Consider the following 21,421-nt stretch of genomic DNA (forward strand, 5'->3'; position numbering starts at 1 on the left):
TTTTCCCTTAGACATCATTACTGTGATAGAGTTTGGGAGGCAAATGCACAGCCCTGGCACTGATCCAACCAAGTAAGCCTGTGATAGGTTTTCTTTCAAGAATTTCAACCCATTCATGTACTTTCTTAATGACCCAAAATCTTCAAGGAGTTGCCTTATAGTTTTAGCTCCCTTTCGATATTTGTCATGTTGTCAAAGTTGATTCTTCGTGTTTCCTCTGTAGCTTAACACTCTCAAGGAGAAACTTAGTTTCTCAGACATCTCAAAGATATTTTCCCTCTATTGGTTTGGGTTTTTTGCTGGAATAAAAGAGGATCACTTTTAAAATAAACAGCAAGAATATATAAGGGTGAGAGCAGAGGCAGCATTTCTCATTTGGAGACTTGATTTGAAAGTCCTAGCATGAAGAAATCTTAATGAGTGACTGGAAAAGACCATGCAGTCATTTATTCCTCATTGTGGTTGCATAGACAAACAAGTTTTGTCACAGAGCTGATTCCTTAAAGCTACCTGACTAGAGAGATAATAATTTATGTTTTCTTAAAGGCTTGGGGTAGCTCACACACACGTCCACATGCACCAGTCTGTTTACATGGTGTACAAAAGGTGGAGACTAAATGGACCACTCTGGGCTGAAAGCAAAGTAGAATCAAAGAGAATCAGAAGTTGCACCTCAAACAACACGTGCACATCAGTCAGACACACCAAGAGGTGTGTCTGCAATACAGCTGGCTTGCAAGTACCTCTGGGCATAGACCACTTGTCCAGGTTGCTGAGTTCTTGGAAACCCTATGCCAGGTCCTGTTAAGAAGCAGGAATGGGAATGAAACCCTCCCAACTTTAAGATCCTCCAGGAACTTTTCTGACAGCATGTCTATACCTGTTTCCAAAACTCCTGTCTCCAAAGCAGGAAAGTCCAGGTTAGATATAAGGAAGAAGGATATAAAAGAAGTTATTTACCATGAGGGTGGTGAGGCACTGGCACAGGTTGCCCAAAGAAGTGGTAAATGCTCCATCCCTGGCAATGTGCAAGGCCAGGTTGGTCAGAGCATTGGGCAACATAGTCTAGGGTGAGGCACCCCTGCCCTGTAGTTGGAAATACATGAGCTTAAAGTCCTTTCCAACCCTAACTATTCTGTGATTCTATGAACTCGGGGTAAGGCAAACAGGTCTTCAACGTCCAAAGTCTTCAAGGAGTTGCCTTTTAGCTTTAGCTCCTTTTCAATATTTGTCATGTGTGTCAAAGTGCGCTGGACCACCAGGGAGGAGAATGACTACACCAGTCTTGACAAAAGCATTTGATGGAGCAAAGTCTCCCTCCACACACTGCCTCTTGCCCCTCTGGGCCCTTGGACCAGGGAATTCAGGCCAGCCAGAGCTTCTACAGACAGGATTCCAGCCCTACAAATGGAGTGGCAGGAAGGCACCTCCAACACCACCTCCCAGTCCTTCCCTCTCAATGCATTTAACTGGATAGTTGCTTGCTCTGCACCAAAGCTCTTTGCACGCACCCCAAAAATACCTGATCTCTGGGTTCTCAAGGAGACTTTCTGATTAAAACACATGTTTTATTCCCTCTGTCAGGGGCTTTAGTTTGGGTGATTTTCTTTCCCAGTGTCAGAAATTGTATATGCATACACAAACAACTTGTTCATGAGACTTCAAAGGGCTGAATCACATCTCAGTCTGGTCTTGGGCTGTCTCTGTTCAGCCACAAGCCTTATTAGACAAAGGTATTTTTGCACACTTTGCTACATGACTGCATTTCACACTCTAAACACAAATATTTCTTTAGTTTTATGCAAACTACAGGTTTTTTCCACTTTATTTCATTAACTGCTGACTTGCTGCTTTCTACTGATACTCAAACCATAGTAGTATACTTCTGAAATAAGCCAAGAAAATAAAACTGGTCAATCCAAGGTTTCAAGAGACCCATCATGCTGCAAAGGAGTTCAGAGCAGCTAGGTGATCTGTTTTAAACTTTAACTTAGCCTATTAATATTTACTCTCTTAAATCCAGAGTCATCTGGCTTAAGTTGGTCTGCCAGGAATTATCCGTTAGGATAATTTAGAGTAGGATCAGAGTAACCAGGCTTTTTTGCCCCGCCTTTTAGACAAGGAATAATAATAGAGGACTTTTTTCCATGAAAGTGCATGCAATTTCCTCTATCGCCATCCAAAACAAATAATCAGGAGATTTCCCCATGTTTACAATGGGGCTTTCTACTGACCTTCCCTGCAAAGCAGTTTAGGAGAAATCATAGAATCATAGAATAGTTAGGATTGGAAAGGACCTTAAGATCATCGAGTTCCAACCCCCCTGCCATGGGAAGGGACACCTCGCTCTAAACCATATCACCCAAGGCCGCTTCCAACCTGGTCTTGAACACTGCCAGGGATGGAGCATTCACAACCTCCCTGGACAACCTATTCCAGTGCCTCACCACCCTAACAGGAAAGAATTTCCTCCTTATATCCAATCTAAACTTCCCCTGTTTAAGTTTTAACCCATTACCCCTTGTCCTATCACTACAGTCCCTAATGAAGAGTTCATCCCCAGCATCCCTATAGGCCCCCTTCAGATACTGGAAGGCTGCTATGAGGTCTCCACGCAGCCTTCTCTTCTCCAGGCTGAACAGCCCCAACTTTCTCAGCCTGTCTTCATATGGGAGGTGCTTCAGTCCCCTGATCATTCTCATGGCCCTCCTCTGGACTTGTTCCAACAGATCCATGTCCTTTTTATGTTGAGGGCACCAGAACTGTACACAGTACTCCAAGTGAGGTCTCACGAGATCAGAGCTGAGGGGCAGGATCACCTCCTTCAACCTGCTGGTCACGCTCCTATTGATGCAGCCCAGGATATGGTTGGCTTTCTGGGCTGCAAGCGCACACTGAAGCTGGCTCATGTTCATTTTCTCATCGACCAGCACCCCCAAGTCCTTCTCCGCAGGGCTGCTCTGAATCTCTTCTCTGCCCAGCCTGTAGCTGTGTCTGGGATTGCTCCGACCCAGGTGTAGGACCTTGCACTTGACATGGTTAAACTTCATGAGGTTGGCATCAGCCCACCTCACAAGCGTGTCAAGATCCCTCTGGATGGCATCAAGGTCCCTCTGGATGGCATCCCTTCCCTCCAGCGTATCAGCCGAACCACACAGCTTGGTGTCATTGGCAAACTTGCTGAGGGTGCACTCAATTCCACTGTCCATGTCAGCGACAAAGATATTGAACAAGACCGGTCCCAACACTGATCCCTGAGGGACACCACTCGTCACTGGTCTCCAGCCGGACATTGAGCCATTGACCACAACTTTGTGTGCAGCCATCCAGCCAGTTCTTTATCTACCGAGTGGTCCATTCATCAAATTGATGTCTCTCCAATTTAGATACAAGAATGTTGTGTGGGTCAGTGTCGAACGCTTTACACAAGTCCAGGTAGTTGACATCAACTGCTCTGCCCCCGTCCATCAGTTCCGTAGCTCCATCATAGAAGGCCACCAAATTGGTCAGGCAGGATTTCCCCTTGGTGAAGCCATGCTGGCTGTCACCAAGCACCTTGTTGTTTTTCATGTGCCTTATCATGCCTTCCAGGAGAATCTGCCCCAAGATTTTGCCAGGCACAGAGGTGAGAGTGACTGGTCTGTAATTCCCTGGGTCATCCACTTTCCCATTCTTGAAAATGGGGGTTATATTTCCCTTTTTCCAGTCATCGGGAACTTCACCTGACTGCCATGATTTTTCAAATATGATGGCCAGCGTCTTAGCAACTTCATTCGCCAGCTCCTTCAGGACCCGCGGATGGATTTCATCAGGTCCCATGGACTTGTGCGCATTCAGGTTTTTAAGATGGTCTCGAACCAATTCCTCTCCTACAGTGGGCCCAAGGTCTTCATTCTCACAGTCCCTGCGTCTGCCTTCCAAGACTTGGGTGGTGCGGTCAGAGCCTTTGCTAGAGAAGACCGAGGCAAAGAAGTCATTCAGAACCTCAGCCTTCTCCAAATCCTGTGTAGCTAAATCAATGAAAAATACTGTGTAAGAAATGGGTCACAATTGTTGTTATTGTTACTTAGAATTTATATAGCACCTAATCTGAAACCAGACACAACAGTTAAGGTGTTCTCTTTGTCTTTTTGGTAACAAAGCGGTTATATTTAACAGTAGGTACAGTTAAATTTGACTGGTTTTTATACAGCGATATTTCATGTTTATTAATACTCAGTGTTGAGACCAATTCCAAACATAAGCTATAGTGATGTATAAAAACTTTTCTCATTGGCATAATTGAGTCAACGTGACTGGCTTGGCTCGCCCACTCTTTTTGAACAACTGTAATTCTGTCAATGCAAAACTGGGTACATGAACGTCAATTTGTAGCAAGGCAAAGATGAAAAGAAGTGACTTTAATGTTTTCAGATCACATGAGAAAAGAGGTTTATTTGGCCCATATTTTGATGAGTCTTTGCAAATGTCTTTACCTAGTACCTCTGTTTGGGGAAGCAGCTACTGGGCTACTTTGAAATCACATCAGTGGTGGTCGACTGGGAGTCCCTGCTTTAAATCTTCAGTAGAACAAAACCAGTGACATCTTCCCTCCCCTGCATCAGTCCATGCTCCAGCAAAGACCTCTGTAAAGATCTCACTCATGTGGAGCTTTTAGTGAGAGAGGAACAAAAGGGGAAAGAGAGCTTTTTCAGATTAATCACTATGATATAAATGAAATGTCTTTAGATCTGATGTGGCTCCAAACAGACCTTCTAGAAAAGTGACCTAATCTTTTCTGCAAGGACTGGTGCTGGTACAGGCAGTGGGTGCTGGTTCAGAATAGGCCAGCACTAGACCCCTCATATACTTAAGTTTCTCCAGGACTGTCACAACCATTAAAGTCAATGCTGCTCATCTCAAGTATACGGAGGAAGGTACAGTGAGAAATAAGAGAGAATAAGGGTGATGAAATACAGCCTCCTGCTATTCTGTTGATGCTATCAGTTGCCTACTCAGCATCTCACTCATTAGGTTTCTGCTGTACGAACAGCTGAGACAAGTGGAAAGACAACGCCAGCTTTTGCAAGAGATGAAGAGCTCCTTACACACTGCAAGATCACAAATACATCACACAAATTCTAATGAGGGGGCTGAGCCAGTACAAATACAACTGTTCAACAGCTTACTTCAACCATCCAATAAGAATGAAATAACTTAAAAGGATTCACGTTGCCAACAATCTTTCTTTTTTTTTCCCTCCTTGCATGGTATTTGTTAGAAATCAGTATTTTCCTTAGCTAAATGTCTTGTGGTCTCCTTAGCTTTGTTTCTTAACAGGGTTGTCTTTATGTTAGTTTTCTTTGGCTTCCCAATAGAAGAGTAACAGATTTCTTTTGAAGTTTTTATTGATGAATGAGCTCCTATAAATAACTCTCTGTGGCAGCAGCTTGATCTCAGAGTTTACTCTGGAATAATAGTAGCAATGGGAATGGAGGAAATTTATGGCAGCATGACATGAAATAGTTTAATGGGCTTCATACTGTTTAACTTAATCTTTACAGATGTAAAAACAGAAATACAATTATTTTAACAACTATTACTACATATTGCTTTTCTAATGAAAACAGCAACTTAGTAAGCAATTGAAGATAGGTACTGAAGAATTAAGGAGTCCACCTCACTGTAGATACAGGAATTAGAGTGTTGAGCCAGTTCACTTGCAAACCTTCATCTGGAGAGCCGATGTGGCTGGGAAGGAAGAGTCTACAGGTGGAATTTGGTGCTTGCAAGTAAAGCTGACTCACAGCACTTCAGATCGTGGTGTAGATGTTTGAAGCTGCCTAAAACGAGTGGAAGCAATGGAGCCCTGTCTTTGGAGTTAAAAAAAACAAACCACCCTCAGTATTTCCTTTCATGTCCCCTTATTTCACTTGTCTGCTTCATGAAGGAGCTCATCCAATCCCACCAAAGTTCATGGGTATCTTTGGTGACACCAAGGGACACCCAGCCACATCCCTTTTGTGATCTCAGGGGCGGTACAGCTCTAATCCTCTCGCCATATGAGCCGAAACAGGTATTACACTCACCTCAACCAGAGGATGGAAGGAGATGCTGAAAACTGAGCATGATTTCCAGCTCTCTGATACCAACCCAATGAAAGAGCATTTAACTGCTTAACGTTATAAGTATGATCATCTTCCCATCTCAGGTTTCCTTGTTTCTCTGAGGCAACATCTCCTAATAGGAAGGTGGTCCAGAGGTGCTACTTTTACCTGGGTAAACTAAGGAAGGTGAAAAGGAAGACCTTCAAATCTTCTGCCTTCTGTCTAAATGTCCAACCCACAGGCAAGCTGGTATTTAACCCAGACAAGGATCTGGCCAGAGGACTTCAGCAACCTATGTGTGAGAGGTAAAAATCCAATATCATAATTGCTAGGAACAGGCCCTAATTCAAATGTAAGATTTCCTTTGTAGGAGTTTGAACATGGCTTGTAGCCAGGCACAGCTCCCTTGCACTTTCTGGTGCTTTGCAAAGAGCTCGAGTAAATACTGAAGCGTGTTGATGCTCTGTGCAATTTCTAGTACAATAGCTGACAGATATTGTTTCCTCCTTGAGGGAGCATTATTTCAAATGAAATTGCAATAAAAATTATTAGCACAGTTTTCTCAACTGTCTGTTTAGTGAGAAACTTGCATTATTAGCAACATTTTCAAATACACAGAAATTGCCCGTGCAAGAAGTAACTTGCAAATTCTTACTAGATTTCCAAAAATGTGGGAAAGTTTATTTATTTCTCCATGCATTCCTGATTCGCAATGTGCTCTCTAAAAATGTCGCTGAGATTTTAGGCTAACCAAGCTCATGCTAAATTTAGCAACTATATTTTAAATAAACATTCTTTACGCTTTACTGAACCGTCTTTGAAGCGGGCTTAAAACAAATTGTGCTCGCATGAACATTAACAATGTTTTACTTTGGGCTAAGTGAATCTGAATAAGTAATAACGTATTATTCATTATAAGCCGAAAATGAGATTTAGGCAACCTAGTTCAGCCAATTTAGGAAAGATTCCTAGGAGGAATAACGAATCAGACCCAAGTTTATTTCTGGAAGCATCCGTTCTGTTCTCCTTGACCACACAAAAGTTTCTTCTGGTGTCTTGTTAGACACTGCAAGCTACGAGCCTCGGTGAAATCAGCTGTGACTTAGCACGCAATGCGTTTGAGGAATCTGGCCCATTTTAAAGCACTTAATGATTTGTCTGGATAATGCACTAAAAATATACTGTGGGGAGCAATTATGCAATGTCCAGACTGATGGATTGCATAACCTCATAGACCTTTTCCATCTGTAACTTCTCTAATTCTGTGATCTTGTCTTCTTGGTCTTTCACTTAAAATCAAGTATGTGATCTGTTTAATATCCAAAATGCTGTCTCCCAGGAGATGTTTTGTGGGTGTGTGGGGTTATGAATCAAGCAACAACACAGGTCTCTCTCCCCTTCTCATTTTATGAATTGGCTGCTCTTCATGACAGACTCAGAAGCAATTAGCAGGAAGCCAGTGGGTTTTGGTGTGGAAAGGGGTGCTGTCTACATCACATGGATTCCTTGCTAAAGGATGGAAAGAGAATTAGCTTTTAAAAGCGGGAGAAGAGAGGGGGAAAGTAGAAGCGGTTGCAAAGTCCCTTAGAGTTATGTGACCCTGAAATCAGACATAGGCAGCCATGTACTTTGAGTGACAAGTCTTGAATGTGGCTTCTGCTCATGTGTAAGTACTTTGTTACTTTTTATATATGCTATGGAACCAACTTTAAGAGAACACACACACTGAACATATTTAAAGATTGGAAGCCCCATTTATGAGAAATTATATTCCTGTATTATTTTATTATGCCAAATTTTCAGTTCCCTTCATAGGAAACCTGTGTTTGGAGTGAAGCCGCTCAATGAACCAAACGAATCCACTATAAGCCTCTTCCACTGCGTGCTCTTCTCTGCTCCTATGAGTTAAAATTGGCTGCAGACCTCAGAGACATGAAACCTTGCTCGGCTGGGAGAGGTCATTCCTCTCCAGTGGAACGGAAAGGCACATAGATCGCCCACACAAGAAGTACGCTGTTTATCCTGCATCACTGGCTATTTTCTGCACTTCTTCACAGTATTTCAGACTTGTGTGTATAGCCAGCTCAGAGAGGTTGGGAAAGCCGGGAGGGGGAAGATTCCGGGGATGAGTTAAATACTGGGTGGCAGATTTGTGTTGGGCAGCTGCTTTTTTGGGTTGTGAAACAGGTGTGAAACCATTATTATTTGCAGCTTGTCAAGTCCTTTGTGTTTGTATGACACATTGTATGTCTGTCCTGTACTGCCCAGCACCAAAATTCACTGGATGTATAGAGGATTAAAGGATGCTCCACTATATCCAAGTGGCAGGTACCGCTGTACTGACTTGCACACTTCTTTCTCCTCCCCAAAGCACAGTTGTTTTTATTGTACTATTACTTCTTCTCCTCTCTATATAAACAGATGACGTGGAAAAGCCGTGTGTGGTTAGTCATTCTGCCTGTTGTCAATAAGACCCTTTTTCTTGGTATTCATCCCCTGCAAGTTATATCGATGGCCTGATCCCAATTAATTACAAATTGCCGTTCATAACTATTCACTCAATTCTGAGTTTATTCGAGTTAGTGTCACTTTTGTGCAGAGCATGTTAAGTTTACTAATTTTACTCTTTCAAGTGAAACCAAAATCAGGCCCAGTGTGGCTTTTAAACATTGCAGCTGTACTTGGTCCCAAGCCACTACAACAAAACAGAAATAAAATCAAATGTCACCACGAGCAGACCTTCACAAAAAAATAAATTCCCTTTTCATAGAAAAAGTTGAATCTCAAAAAAAAACACATGCCTGTGATAAAAACATACATGGTGTACATAGCAGACTGCAATCCTAATGTGAGAATTAATCCTTCAGACTGGGGGGGCCCCCCCAAAAAGGACTCGCCACTAAAAAACTGCCCTTGTACAGAAAGGGCCCTAAGGTTAAGGGGGTATATCTATATGAGTAGGAAAGTGCACAACAGGGTTTGCAGGTCCAAAAAGGTACTTTGGGAGCAGGAATAGCAGCTGAGCAGTACAAAAACTGGGGGACAGGGGTCACATCCGGGATGTCAAGTTAGGCAGAGAAAGCCTAAGAGAAGGGAAAGGAGAAGGGAAGGAACCCAGGAGCAGGCAAAGGGAAGGAGAGGACCCTGAAGACGTTGGTTGCAAACGCTTAGAGGGGGATTTCCCTTCTTGTGGGGCTGTCCTTGCACTCTCTTCACGCAGAAACAAGCGCACATCCTCATGACCTAATCTGGATCTTTTCCCTACTCCTGCATCTTGCTGAGAGTGATGCTGACACATGGACTCTAAGACTGGTGGTGTCAGCCTCCAGGCTTGAGCAGAAACCTTCTTACGAGGTGGTCACTTCTTCAACTGGCTATAATACCTGTCTGGTTACTGTGGCACTGTTGGGACAAGGGATTTCACAGGGGATAACCCTCTCAGCACTGGTGGGAACACACGTGGCTTTTCCCCTTTACAAGTGGGTTGTTCTTTCTTTTGTTCCAGGCCACAGCTTTAAAGAATGGACTCAATAGATATTTGAATAGGAATTGCCAGACATAGGAAGCAAATAAGGGGTTTGGTTTAAATAAGATCTAGCTTGAAAATCTATATTAAAAGCCCTCGTCTTCTTTTTTTATTCTTTTTTTTTTTTCACAGTAAGAAGCCGTAGCTCTGCCTATGCAGAGAACCATCTGTGAGCATCCTTCTTTTGGGAAGCTCAGCATCAGTTCCCACCTTTGGGAGATTTTCTGTACTTACTCAGAGAAGGACTCTTTGCCTCAAGTTGAAATGAGCCCCCCTGAGCTCCTGGTCCAAACATCAAGGCATTTTGATGCCGAAGTTGAATCACAGTGTAACCTAGAAACACATATTTACAATAGTCCAGGTGCTAATTTAAGGACAGGCTTTGCTGATGAGAGAGGGTGGGAGAGGGGAAGGGGAGGGAAGGATAAACAGAACCATTTTGGGAACATTATCTTGGTCACAAGGAGTGGGAGATTTCCCAAGGCCCTGATTTTAGCTTCTCCCGCCTTTTACCTCTCCTGGCAGTGTGGTCCATCGTGTCATCGCCAGGATATTTGCACCAGAGCTCACTGCTGCATCCAGCAGCAGGCACCACTCCTTTGCCCTCTGGCTGCACGAGCCAAAGGGTGTTTTACAACACACCAGCCACAGTCCTGAACAAAATACTTTTATTGGATATAGGTTTGGGTTCATAATGAAAACTGAGAATATAGATCTTTTTCTTTTCCAAAAGGGCATTTGTCCACTAATATACAAAAAGCCTCTATTTATTGCAAAAAAAAAAAAAACAAATAAAATAAAAAAAAAGAAAAATATAATATTCCTGATGGCTTCTACTGTGTCTGGAGTCTTCCTTCTCAAAGAGAAAAGAAAGCTTTGGGAACATAGCTAATGTCTTTTGTCCAGATTGTTAACAGAGCTACTTCAAAATATCAAGACCAGCCTCCATAACCCTGCTTCAGTCTTTTTTGGTCAGAAGCAACCGATCCCAGCAAGATATGGAAGCTGGCCACATCCCCACATCCACAATATTTTTGCTCATTTGTCTTCCTCTCTCTGGCCACGAGTGAGAAAGAAACGCTGTCGCGATATTCAGTAAGCATAAGAGCTAGGCAGGACAACAACTTGTGTTAATACCATATATACAGTGCTGAGTCAAAGCGAGCAGGGTTGTGCAGAATGAGCCTGGACTGTTTGGTCTGCCCTTGTTTCAGGCCTGGTTACCTGCCTTTTACGCGCTCAGAGGACTGGACCAATAGAGCAGTACCAAGAATTACTATGTGCAGGCACCCGTGGGTATTAATAGCAAAACACAACTCAGCCTCTTCCCCCAGGGATGGAAGGGGTGGGTTTGGGTTTTGAAATTAAAAAAGAATAAAAAATACAATAAAAAAAAAAGAAGAAAACTGGAGACCCAAAGAGCTCAGCAGAAACAAGGTCTGAGGAACCTGAGGGATGCAAAGCCTAAAGGTGCAGAACCAACCCGGTGGGGCTGGGGGCCAGCATGAGCCCCCCCTCTGCTCCTCCACCACCGAGGGAAAAGAAAACTGTTTTACCTTTAAAAGTCGATCTGGCAGTAGGGGGTGGGATGCAATCGCTAAAGAGAGCTCCGCAGCAATGCGTGTCTTGACAATGCCCTGAAATCCTGAGTCACCTTTAATATCGCTTTTTTTGGGAGTGCTTTTGGTCTTTACCCGCCTGGCAAGGGTCGAGTCCGGTCTCTCCCTCCCATCACCCCCCCCCCCCATACACACACACACACAGAGCAGCGATGGGAGGAGGGGTGCTAGTTAATTATGGGGGCAACTACTGCAAATTAAACACCGCCTCGGAGAACTGGAGAGGGAAGCAGGAGAGTAAGGGGATGCCGATGTGATAAAGCCTCCCGTGCACCTGGGAGTCGAGCGTGAGCGAGGCGCTACAGGCCGGGCCGCAGCCGCCGGTGGCCACCAGGGAACCGACGGGGCCACCGACGGGGCTCTCCCGGGCCGCCCTGGGGCCTGCCCCAGGGGGGGGCTGCCTCAACCCCCTGGCCAGGATGCTCTCGATGCTGAAGCTGCGACCCCGAGGGCCGCTCTTGGGCGGCGGGGCGGCGGCAGCGGGCGGCCGGGGTGCGGCGAGGGCCGGGGCATCGCCGCAGCGGGGGGGACCCGAAGGGGGAGCCGCTTCCCCCCCGCCCGGCCCCGGCACCCCTTCGTCGCCCGAGGCTGCCGCCGCGCTGCCCTTGGCCCTTTTGGGTTCGTCGGGGCGGGCGGGCTGCCCCTGGTGCCCGGTGCCCTTCGGTTCCAGCGGCCCCGGGGCTTTGGGCTTCCTCTTCCTCCGGCGGTAGTTGCCGTTCTCGAACATGTCGAGGCACCGCGGGTCCAGCGTCCAGTAGCTGCCCTTGCCTGGCCGGCCCTTCTCTCTCGGCACCTTGATGAAGCAGTCGTTGAGGGAGAGGTTGTGGCGGATGCTGTTCTGCCAGCCCTGCTTGTTGTCGTGGTAGAAGGGGAAGCGGTCCATGATGAACTGGTAGATACCGCTGAGGGTCACCTTCTGCTCCGGAGCTTCTTTGATGGCCATAGCGATGAGGGCGATGTAGCTGTAGGGGGGCTTCTGCGGGGGGTCCTGCCGGGATATGGCACCGCTCGGGGCGAACCCCAGGGCAGCCGGGAGGTACAGCACGGGGGGGCTGCCCATGGTAGGGAGGGGGCTTCCGTAGAGGTGGCTCATCGCAGGCGCTGTCCCAGCCCCGGGTCTTCCTCAGCGGAGCAGGGCGAAGGGATCGGGTATGGCAGGAACCTGGGACGAGTCCACCGGGGAGCTATTTGTGTGAGCTCAGATCCCAGCCCTGCCTGAAGGAGCTCGTTCTGCCTCTGTCCCCGCTTCATAGCTCTTAAGAAAAAAAAAAAAAAAAAAAAAGGAGGAAAAAAAAAAAAGTTAAATAATTGTTGTAAGTTTGCTATTATATGTTGACTTAGCACTGGAAAATAAATTGTCTCTGATAAACAGTCGTTTGTGTTCTCAGCCCACCCACATTAATTAAAATTTCATTGCTACAAAACTCCAAGCTCTTTCCACGTGTCTCGCTGGTACCAGCCAATGGTCTCCGGGTTATTCCTTCATTTGTTTATAGAATTAGTCTGTTGATAAGTCTGCCCACCCAAGTCGAATCAAGCTGTGTTTATTTGGAAAAATTTCCGGGCACCCAATATATAAACGCACTGATCTGATGTTTGAAATATCACGTCCACCCTTTGACGCTGTGAGCACACACAGCAGAGCAGGATGTACACTGCTGGAGCTCGGGGAGGAGCAGGCGAGGAGCCCCGCAGGAAAACTGGGGCAACAAACAACAACAACAGAAAAAAAAAATTGAAATAAAGCAAAACCAAATTGCAAGGAAAAAAAAAATAAAAATTAAGAAAACGGGATTGGGGAAGGGAGAAGGCAGCTCTGCGATGGGGAGGAAGGAAAAGGGGCTCTCTGGAGGCCCGACAAAGTGGGGCTCAGGTGTACGGGGCTCTGCTTCGGACCCGGCCCGTGCCCCGAGTGAAGGGAAGCCCCGGACCTGCACTGGGGGAGAGGCCCGGGGGCTGCAGCGAGCTTCATAACGAGGGAATTTGGCAGGACCGGGGAGGAGGGCCAGTATTTGTGAACGCGGGCCTGTTGCTTTATATTATGTACTTTCCTGTTTATAACAAGGAGGGGGATTATAACAACTTTACAAGTGCACACAGCTGGCCGGTGCTTACATTAGGAATTTGTGATGCTCTTTTTCTGTATAAACGTCCAGGTTTGGGGCTGTGTTTTCTGTTGTTGGGTTTTTATTTTTTTCAATTTGCTGATGTAACAGCTTTAATCAGAGGCCCCGAGGGATCCCGATGCAATTGGAGGTGTCGGCTGCTTCTCCAGCCCCCGCGGCTCGGACCTGCTTTAGACCCCAGGGGAGACCCCGTTCCGTGAAGCATCATTTCTTCAAGGGAGGAAAGAGGAGGATCCTTTCTTCCTTCAGAGGGAAATAGCCCGTCAGTGCAGCTCCACCACAGTGGTGGGACTTTAACCTGACAGGGAAAGAGGTAAAAGCTCCGAGGTTCCCTCCTGCAAGCCCCCCTTCACCCATGGGGTTTTTCACCCACTTCTGCTCCCTTCCTGCCGTTCTCCCAGCAAAATACAGGGCGAAGGGGGTTAACCCCAGGGTAAAAGCCATCGCGGTGGCTGCGGACACGCAGAAGAGCCCCAGAGGTTGCCAGAGTCGTGCAAGCCTGGGAAATACAGCAGGGGTGCAAAGGGAGGGGGCTTCTCGGGGGCAAGGGGTCTCCCCGCTCACTGTCTGGCCCCACACAGGAGGGAAACCCGCCCCTTTGACACCGCCCTTGCCAGTAATGCAGCATCCCTCCCCCTCGGTGCACACACCCGCCACCCCCCGGAAACGGCAGGACCCATCCGTGTCATAAACGCAATGAACCCCTAAATAAATAAGAAAAGGAGACAGAAGAAGGGTTGAGGGGCGGGCTCCCCTTATGTCGACGCTTGAGGACCAGCATTCTCGCTGGGGCGGAATAGGGCAGAGCCCAGTTGCTCTAACGCATCCTCAGGGCAGCCTGCTGAGGCCGAGGGTCTCTCCCCTTCCGCACACACCACACCCCCCCCTTCGGGGAATCCCCCCCTCCTTGGGACACTCCAAGCACGGATTATTAAAATAATCAATACTCGCGTGTACGGCGGGAGACAGGCACAAGGGCTTCGGCTCACTCCCTGAGCTCCCTCCCCCAGCAAAATTCCTACTTCCTCCTTCTTTTCCCCTCTTTGCGGTAGGAACTCCTTGGAGGCGGGGATGCGGCTTTTCTCTCTGCTCCTTCTTCCCAGCCTATCTGCTGCCTGTTGTGCCTCTCCAGCCGGTGGCATCGCTGCGTTACCCACCCGGGAACAGCCTTCCGAGCGGCTTCGGTAGCGACGGGGGGGGCCGGGGAAGCAGCAGGCGCGGCGGGGAGGTAGGGGGGGGAATGGTGTTACCGCTGCTCTTCATCTAAACGGACGAAGTAAAAGCCTCGGAGCCAGCGATGGAGGAGCTCCTGGACGTGTTTCCCCTCCTCTCCAGCTGACAAGACTCTTTTAAAGTACCAGCAAGGAGAACTCCGGCTCGGGGCCTCTGAGGGAAGCGGGCGCAAATCAGTGCTCCTCACTCCTTACTGTATCCCGGCACTCGGGGAATCAAAGTGCAAATCAGTGCTCCCCACTCGTTGCTGTATCCCAGCACCCAGGGGGCAGCTTGGGTGTCAATCAGTGCTCCCCACTCCTTCGGCATCCCGGCCCCTCGGGGGGAGCAGAGCACAAATCAATGATCCCCACTTCTTGCTGTATCACAGCAGTGAGGGGAAGCAGAGCGCAAATCAGTGCTCCCTACTCCTGCTACATCCCTTTTCCTCAGGGGGAGCAGAGCGCAAATCAGTGCTCCCCACTCCTGATGTACCCCAGCACCCAGGCGGTGGGAGCTTAGGTGTAAACCACTGCTCCCCACTCCTACTGCATCCCGGCCCCTCGAGGGGAGCAAGGAGTAAATCAGGGCTCCCCATTCCTTCCTTTATCCAGGCCTGGGGGTAGTGGGGATGTAAATCAGTGCTCCCTAATCCCGCTGCATCCCGGCCCACGCTCCCTCAGACGCGACGGGCAGGAGCTGACCACCCCTCGCAGTGCAGGGTGCTGTACAGTTGCAAAGCCGTCCGATAGCGGCCCGGGCTTGGACGCGTATTTCGTCCCCTCCCAGCCCTTCAGCGGGAAGAATTGGTGTGGATTTTCTGCAAAGCCCCCTCCAAAGTGACACATGGGCTAGCCGCCTTCCGCAAAACCCTCTTGGCCGGCGCCTTCTCACAAGCGCGTTGAGATCTCGGGGAGATGGGATGGCCCCGGGGGGACCAGAGAGCTTCTGTTCTGGGATGTTTAGAGGCCTGGGGAGTGGGAGGAGGCCTAAAGGGGTTGTTCTTTACCCGGGTCCTGCAGCCCAGGGGAAAGGGGTCCGTTGGCCAGTCCGTGGGGACACCTTCCCGGTGGGAATGAGCTGGAAAAGAGCCGGCCCTTCTTCCCGAAACCCAGAGTTGCCTGGGTTTTTCGGACAGGTTTGCGAGTCTGTAGGTTAACGGCAGCGCCGCAAGAAATAATATTAATAAGAATAAAAGAGATTAAATAAAACCTCATCTACCACCCTCATCTGCTGCCCCGAGCCACGCTGGGCCCCGACTCGCTGCAAACAGCCATGCAACAGTTTCGGCCAGCCCCCACGCCGGGGACAGAGCTTAGCCCTCCTTTATCTAGTCCTGAAGGGAATAATGCTGGTCTTTCGACTGCGAGGGTCTGTGGGGCCCGATCCTGCTATGCAGGACCAAGGGCTTTCCTCTTTTCTTTCACCCCCTTTGCTCCGGCCGGGCTGAAATCACCTGTCCCGGCAGACTCCTATCGCGTTATCCACCTCCATAACCTAGCTTTTAAATGCAGCTCCAAAAACGATTCCCGTGTCCCGCATTTGGCTTTTGCTTGGCCTGCGAGTCCAGCCCACCCAAAGGGCTCCCCCCAGAGAGATGAGGGCTACCGGAGCTCGGTGGAAGGAGACTGAGGGTCCTGAACCCCCAGGACAGGTCGCAGTGGTGGGACAGTTCTCTCAGCTCCTGTCTTTGGAAGGGGGCTGCATACCCACCCTGCCCTGACTGGGGGGAGGCCTGATCTTACCAGCTCCCGGCCCCGGGACTTTAGGATCATATAGCTGGCTTTCCTTTTTCTGCCAAGCTCGTGAAAATCTCGAATCCTGAAATCCTGAGATCCTAACGGCCTTATATCCTGATATACTGACATCTCCGAAGCCAGAGTGCAATATAGAGGGGAGGGGGGGGCAGCGCCCTGGGGCAGTGCAGACCCCACGTAGCAGCCTCCATGGGGACAGGGATGGAAAAAAAACCCACTGTCAAGGTGTTATGGGAGGAAAGGGGACCCCAAGCCCGGCTCCATCTGCGAGCCCCCAGGAACTGTCCAACAGCGAGGAGAGAGGGGAGCAGGTTGCAGCGCCTCAGAGAGCCCCGGCCCCCAGGACCGCACCGTCCGCTCCCCCGTATCTAAAGGGTCCCGTGGCCCCAGCGTCCTTACCCAGCGTGGGAAGATGTGGGAGCAGTAGTGACCCCAGGATTTCTCAACGCGTGTGGGATAAACCCACAGCAAGCACCTGATCTGAGCCATTTCCAGTGGGAAAAGGGGCTGGACAGGGGGAAGAATTCTTCCTGGTTTGGGGTTTTGTTTTTGTGTTTTTGTTAGTTTGGGGTTTTTTCCTATATTTATTTTTACATTTTTACACTATTTATTGTATTTTTACCCCTTTATTCTATTTATTTCTTTACCCTTTTGCTGTATTTTGCTTTTACCTTTTACTCTATATATTTTCTCTCTTTAAAATATAACTTCGGATTCTGTTGCATTAAAAAAAAAAAAAAAAAAGAAGGAAAAGAAAAAATAAAATTAAACCCACTCTCTGAGAGCCAGGAAAAATGGCACGAGTTTTACAAGAATGTTCCTTAAAATACAGATCAAGTGAGGCTTGGACATTTTTTTCTCCTTTAAATCGAGAGTTCCAGAGCTTTTTGCCAGCTTTCTAGCTCATGAGAAGTTTACCCGATCAAAACCAATTTATATCATCGATTACAGCAGCCTGCCACTGGTGTGACTGCTCCTAAACGCGGCCAGGACTGCGAGGGGCTGCGCGGGGTGGGGGGGGCAGGACACACGGCAGGGAAGTGTCCCCGGTAAATATTGGATAGGTGAGCCTTTGCCGCTGGGAAAAGAGCCGGGATCCAGCGAGCCGGACTTGGGAATTCCCAAAGAACCCTCCTAAAGCCTGCTCCAGGCTTTACCGGCATCCCAGAGCCGGGTTAAATCTGCTTCAACAGATAAAAGATGGTCTGGGGGAAAGGCAGAACATGTGTCAGTGCCCGGCATAGCGAACAGGAGCTTAAGCAGGTAAAGAGAAGGTTAAAATCAGCCAAACCTTTAGACGGGAAAGTGTTTAAAAACCTTAAAACGATTCTGAAGTGAACTTTCCGCCTTGGTTTTTGACTCTGCAATGTGTCCGTGTTGAACAATCGCTCTCATCACCCTCACCCATTTGTAGCCTTCCAGGATTCGCTTTTTATTATTATGTTATGCTTTGAAAGGATGGGATTTGTTCTCTTTCTTTTTGCCATAGGAAAGAGCCGGAGACGCGCCAAGCACCGCGCAAGGCCCGCGCCTGCAGGGACAGGCAAAGGAAGCAGAAATCCTCTTCCCTGTGATCCCTTTCCCTCCCCTCCTCCCCCTTCTTCTCCCCAAACTTCTTCCCTAAGTTTCAAGCTGACCAAGGGTTTGGGATGGAGAGGAGACGAGGAACAGACCCGGCCCTCCCTGCGGTGCCTTATTCGTTTCCCCCCCGCAACCGCCCTCCCGGCAGTGGTCTAAATTCCACCTCTAAGCTTTTTCCTCCAAGAAATAACCATCATCAACCTCAAGGCTCCGGGAAAACGACTCAGTTTTAAAAACAACCAGTGCCACGTTTTCTGCATGAAGGTGGAGGGAAGATTAGAAAAAAATGGAAAAAAAAACCCAAAACACTTATACAGACAGACAAGCGTCAGAATTGGAGAAGAAAAAAAAAAAACCAGCATGGATTTATTTTAAGGTAAGTACAACAATTAGGACCACATAAGACAAACGAACTTTGAAGCAGGTTAAAGCAAATAGTCCTTAGGAATGGTCAAGGTGAAATCTATTATACAAAACATCACACGTCGTAAATAATAGTAGAAAAGTATCAGATACTTTGTCTTTTTTTTTTTTCTTTCAAAAAAAAAAGAGAGAATCCACCAGCAAAAAAAAAAAATAAATTATTTCCTCATCTTGTGAAAAGAACAGCTCTAAACCCAAAGAAAGTATGGCATAATTGTACACAGACGAAAAGAGAAATCACTTGTCATTAATTTGGAAGTTAGGAATTGTTGGGCGAGACAAAAGCAATCCAGTGAACTCAACTTTAAATATTATATTAATGGCTCTGAAAATCAGCCTGATTAGAAATCCACACACTTTTTACAGCACAACAGAGAACTTAAAAAATACCCAGGACATATATTTATATATATATATTTATATACTTCCTTTTTTTTTTTTTTTTTCTTCTCTTGAAAAGTATAAATGGTCGTTGTGATATTGGTCCATAACTTATTTTTTTCTGAGATCCCCTATAGTTTAGCATATAAATCTTGCCACTTCTAGATAGACATATATATATAGAATTATTCTTTTTTTATTCTTTTTTTAATTCTTTTTAAATTTTTTTTAGGAGATATCCCCTTTTCAAGCAGGATTTACTTGTCTGCAGTATAAGGAGGCCCGAAATTGGGCTTGTGACCTACAGACTGTGATCCCCATGTCATATTTTATTTTTATTCTTTGATTTTTTTTTTCCTGCCTCTGAAGTTTTTGGTGTATTTTTATTTCTCCTTTTTTTAATTATTATTATTAATAGTAATCATTTTTTTCACTTTTCTTTCTGGCGGGTGGCCCTAGGCGGGGGGTGTCGGCTACTCAGTACTTAGTGCAGTCGTAGGAGTAGGGGGCGGCGTGGCGGTAGAGGGAGGGCGCGGATCTGTATGGGATCTGACAGGCGGAGTTGCTGCTCACCTGGTGGTCGCTGAGCGAGGCGCTCTCCATCCCCAGCCGGTGCGAAGTGAACATTTCCCGTACGTTGGGAAACGTCTGCTGCTGGGAACCGAACGTGTGCCCAGGCAGGTGGCTCAGCTCAGCCCCATGGTTGAGGTACCAGGAAGCAGGGGGCTGCCCCCCTCCCGCTGTCCCCCCACCGCCGCCGCCGCCACCGTGGGGATGCCCGGTCCCCAGCGCTCCTTCTTGCCCTGCCGGCAGGCCGAGGGTGCCGAGAGGCGATGGGGCACCCGGAGGGTGCTCGGCCAGGCCATCCTCCAGCGCTGCGGGGGGCACGCACATGTGGCCCGGCCTCTCCCCGCTATAGAGGCTCATAGCGCGCACGCTGCAGTGGTAGCTCCCACTAGTGTCCGCGGCCTGGCTGCACGCCGCGCCGTACCCCGACGGCTGCCCCGGTGGGTAGCCCAGCGGCAGAGCGGTGCCCGCCCGGCCTGGGGCGGCACTCACCGGGCCGAGCTCCCCCGCCGGGGAAGTCCTCAGGGTCATGATGCTCTCCACAGTGAAGCCCGGCAGCCCGGTGCTGCCAGGGTGATGCTCGGGCAGCGCGGCACCGGGGGAAGCAGCGGCGGGGGGAGAGCCGGCGCTGCGGGGACTGTCCCGCAGCGCCCCGCCGCTGGCCGGGCTCAGCGTCTCCACTTTGGTGATCACCGGCAGCTCGGGAGACGCCGTCTCGCTCTTGATCACCACCTTCTTCTCGGAAGCCGGCGCCGAGGCGGAGGAGGAGGAGGAGGAAGAGGAGGAAGAGGAAGCTTCCTTCGGGAGGTCGGCGCCGGCCAGCCCGGGGGGCTTAGACTGCTCCTTCAGCAGCCGTTCCCGGGCCTCCTCTTTCTCCTTGGAGACATCCTTCTTCTTGAAGCGTCTCCTGCGGCGCAGGAAGCTGCCGTTTTCGAACATGTTGTAGGAATCGGGGTCCAGGGTCCAGTAGCTGCCCTTACCCGGCTTCTTGTCGTCGCGGGGCACCTTGACGAAGCACTCGTTGAGGGAGAGGTTGTGGCGGATGCTGTTCTGCCAGCCCTGCTTGTTCTCTCGGTAGAAAGGGAAGCGGTCCATGATGAACTGGTAAATCCCATTGAGCGTGATCTTCTTGTCGGGGGCGTTCTGGATGGCCATGGTGATGAGAGCGATGTAGCTGTAGGGCGGCTTCACCAAGTCTTTGGGGGCGGTGGGCTGGTGGGGGTGATAGGGGCCGTAGGAGCGCCCCATGCCCGCCGCGTACTGCTCTGCAGGGCCCGGGTACACGCTCATGGGGTTCCCCATCCCGCCGTACGTCCCCGCCGTCCGGTAGTAGTTCTGTTCGCTTAAATACGGCACCACTCCCAAAGCGTTGGGGTCCGAAACGGAGTAGCGAGCCTGCATCATGGAGAGGGGCTTCCAGCGGCCAGGGAGGAGAAGAGGAAGAGGAGGAGGGTGGAAGGGCCTCACCCCCGTTCGGGACCGCTCTGCGGAAAAGGGAGAGGGCGAAAGCAGGGCAAAGCGAGTCTCAGAGGCGAGCAGAGTCCCAGTGTGTCCTCTAGCAGCGGCACCTCGGCAGCATCCTTCGGGTCGCCGGGGCCGGGTGGGTTCTGCCGGCCTCTTCCCACTTTCGTTATGGCTGTGATTCCTGCCTACACACCTGTGACCCGCTGCGGGCGCTGCTGCGGAGCGGGAGGCGGGAGGGCTGTTCTCGCAGGAAAACGGGACTGTTAAAAAAAAAATATATATATAACTTTAAAAAAAGGGGGGAGAAAAAAAGTAAGAAAAAGCAGTCTTGCGGAAAAGCAGCCCTTGTCACAACAACCGCCCGGGGTCTTGCGCAGCCCGCGTGCCCCGCCGGCTCCGTGCGCGGGTGCGCGGGTGCGCAGGATGCGCGGGGGGCGCGGAGCTCCTCGGCCGCGCTGCGGAGCTTCAAAACTCTCCCCGCGCTGCCGACGCGCTTTTACTCCCCGCTGGCCCCGCCCCCCGCTGCCACAGCCAGCCAATGCGCGAGCGCGCCCCCGCCGCCTCAACCAATGGGAAGCGGCGGCGGCGGCCGGGGATGCGGTGGCGTTGGCGAGCATCACGGCGCAGGCTACACGCCACACAGACACACACACACACACACACACACACACGGGCCGCC

General features: G+C 49.2%; 2 protein-coding genes across 2 annotated transcripts; both read right to left on the reverse strand.

The window, feature by feature from the left end:
• Nucleotides 1-10,263: 10,263 nt before the first annotated feature.
• FOXL1 (forkhead box L1) lies at nt 10,264-12,544 on the reverse strand. Its single transcript, XM_061369935.1, has one exon. It carries the CDS (start codon nt 12,322-12,324, stop codon nt 11,419-11,421), a length of 906 nt encoding a protein of 301 aa, XP_061225919.1. The 5' UTR covers nt 12,325-12,544; the 3' UTR covers nt 10,264-11,418.
• Nucleotides 12,545-18,922: 6,378 nt separating this feature from the next.
• Nucleotides 18,923-21,222, reverse strand: FOXC2 (forkhead box C2). The gene has a single exon (XM_061369934.1). The coding sequence runs from the start codon at nt 20,680-20,682 to the stop codon at nt 19,189-19,191; it is 1,494 nt and encodes a 497-aa protein (XP_061225918.1). The 5' UTR covers nt 20,683-21,222; the 3' UTR covers nt 18,923-19,188.
• Nucleotides 21,223-21,421: the final 199 nt, after the last annotated feature.

The sequence above is a fragment of the Neopsephotus bourkii genome, unplaced genomic scaffold (assembly GCF_033783945.1).
Source record: "Neopsephotus bourkii isolate Nb327-2 ecotype Australia unplaced genomic scaffold, CSIRO-AGI_Nbou_v1 NB_1525, whole genome shotgun sequence".
Classification (NCBI taxonomy): Eukaryota; Metazoa; Chordata; class Aves; order Psittaciformes; family Psittacidae; genus Neopsephotus; species Neopsephotus bourkii.

What these genes read in the sequence shown, in the direction of transcription:
- FOXL1 (XM_061369935.1), bottom strand. Translation starts at nt 12,324, where the DNA reads ATGAGCCACCTCTACGGAAGCCCCCTCCCTACCATGGGCAGCCCCCCC.
- FOXC2 (XM_061369934.1), bottom strand. Translation starts at nt 20,682, where the DNA reads ATGATGCAGGCTCGCTACTCCGTTTCGGACCCCAACGCTTTGGGAGTG.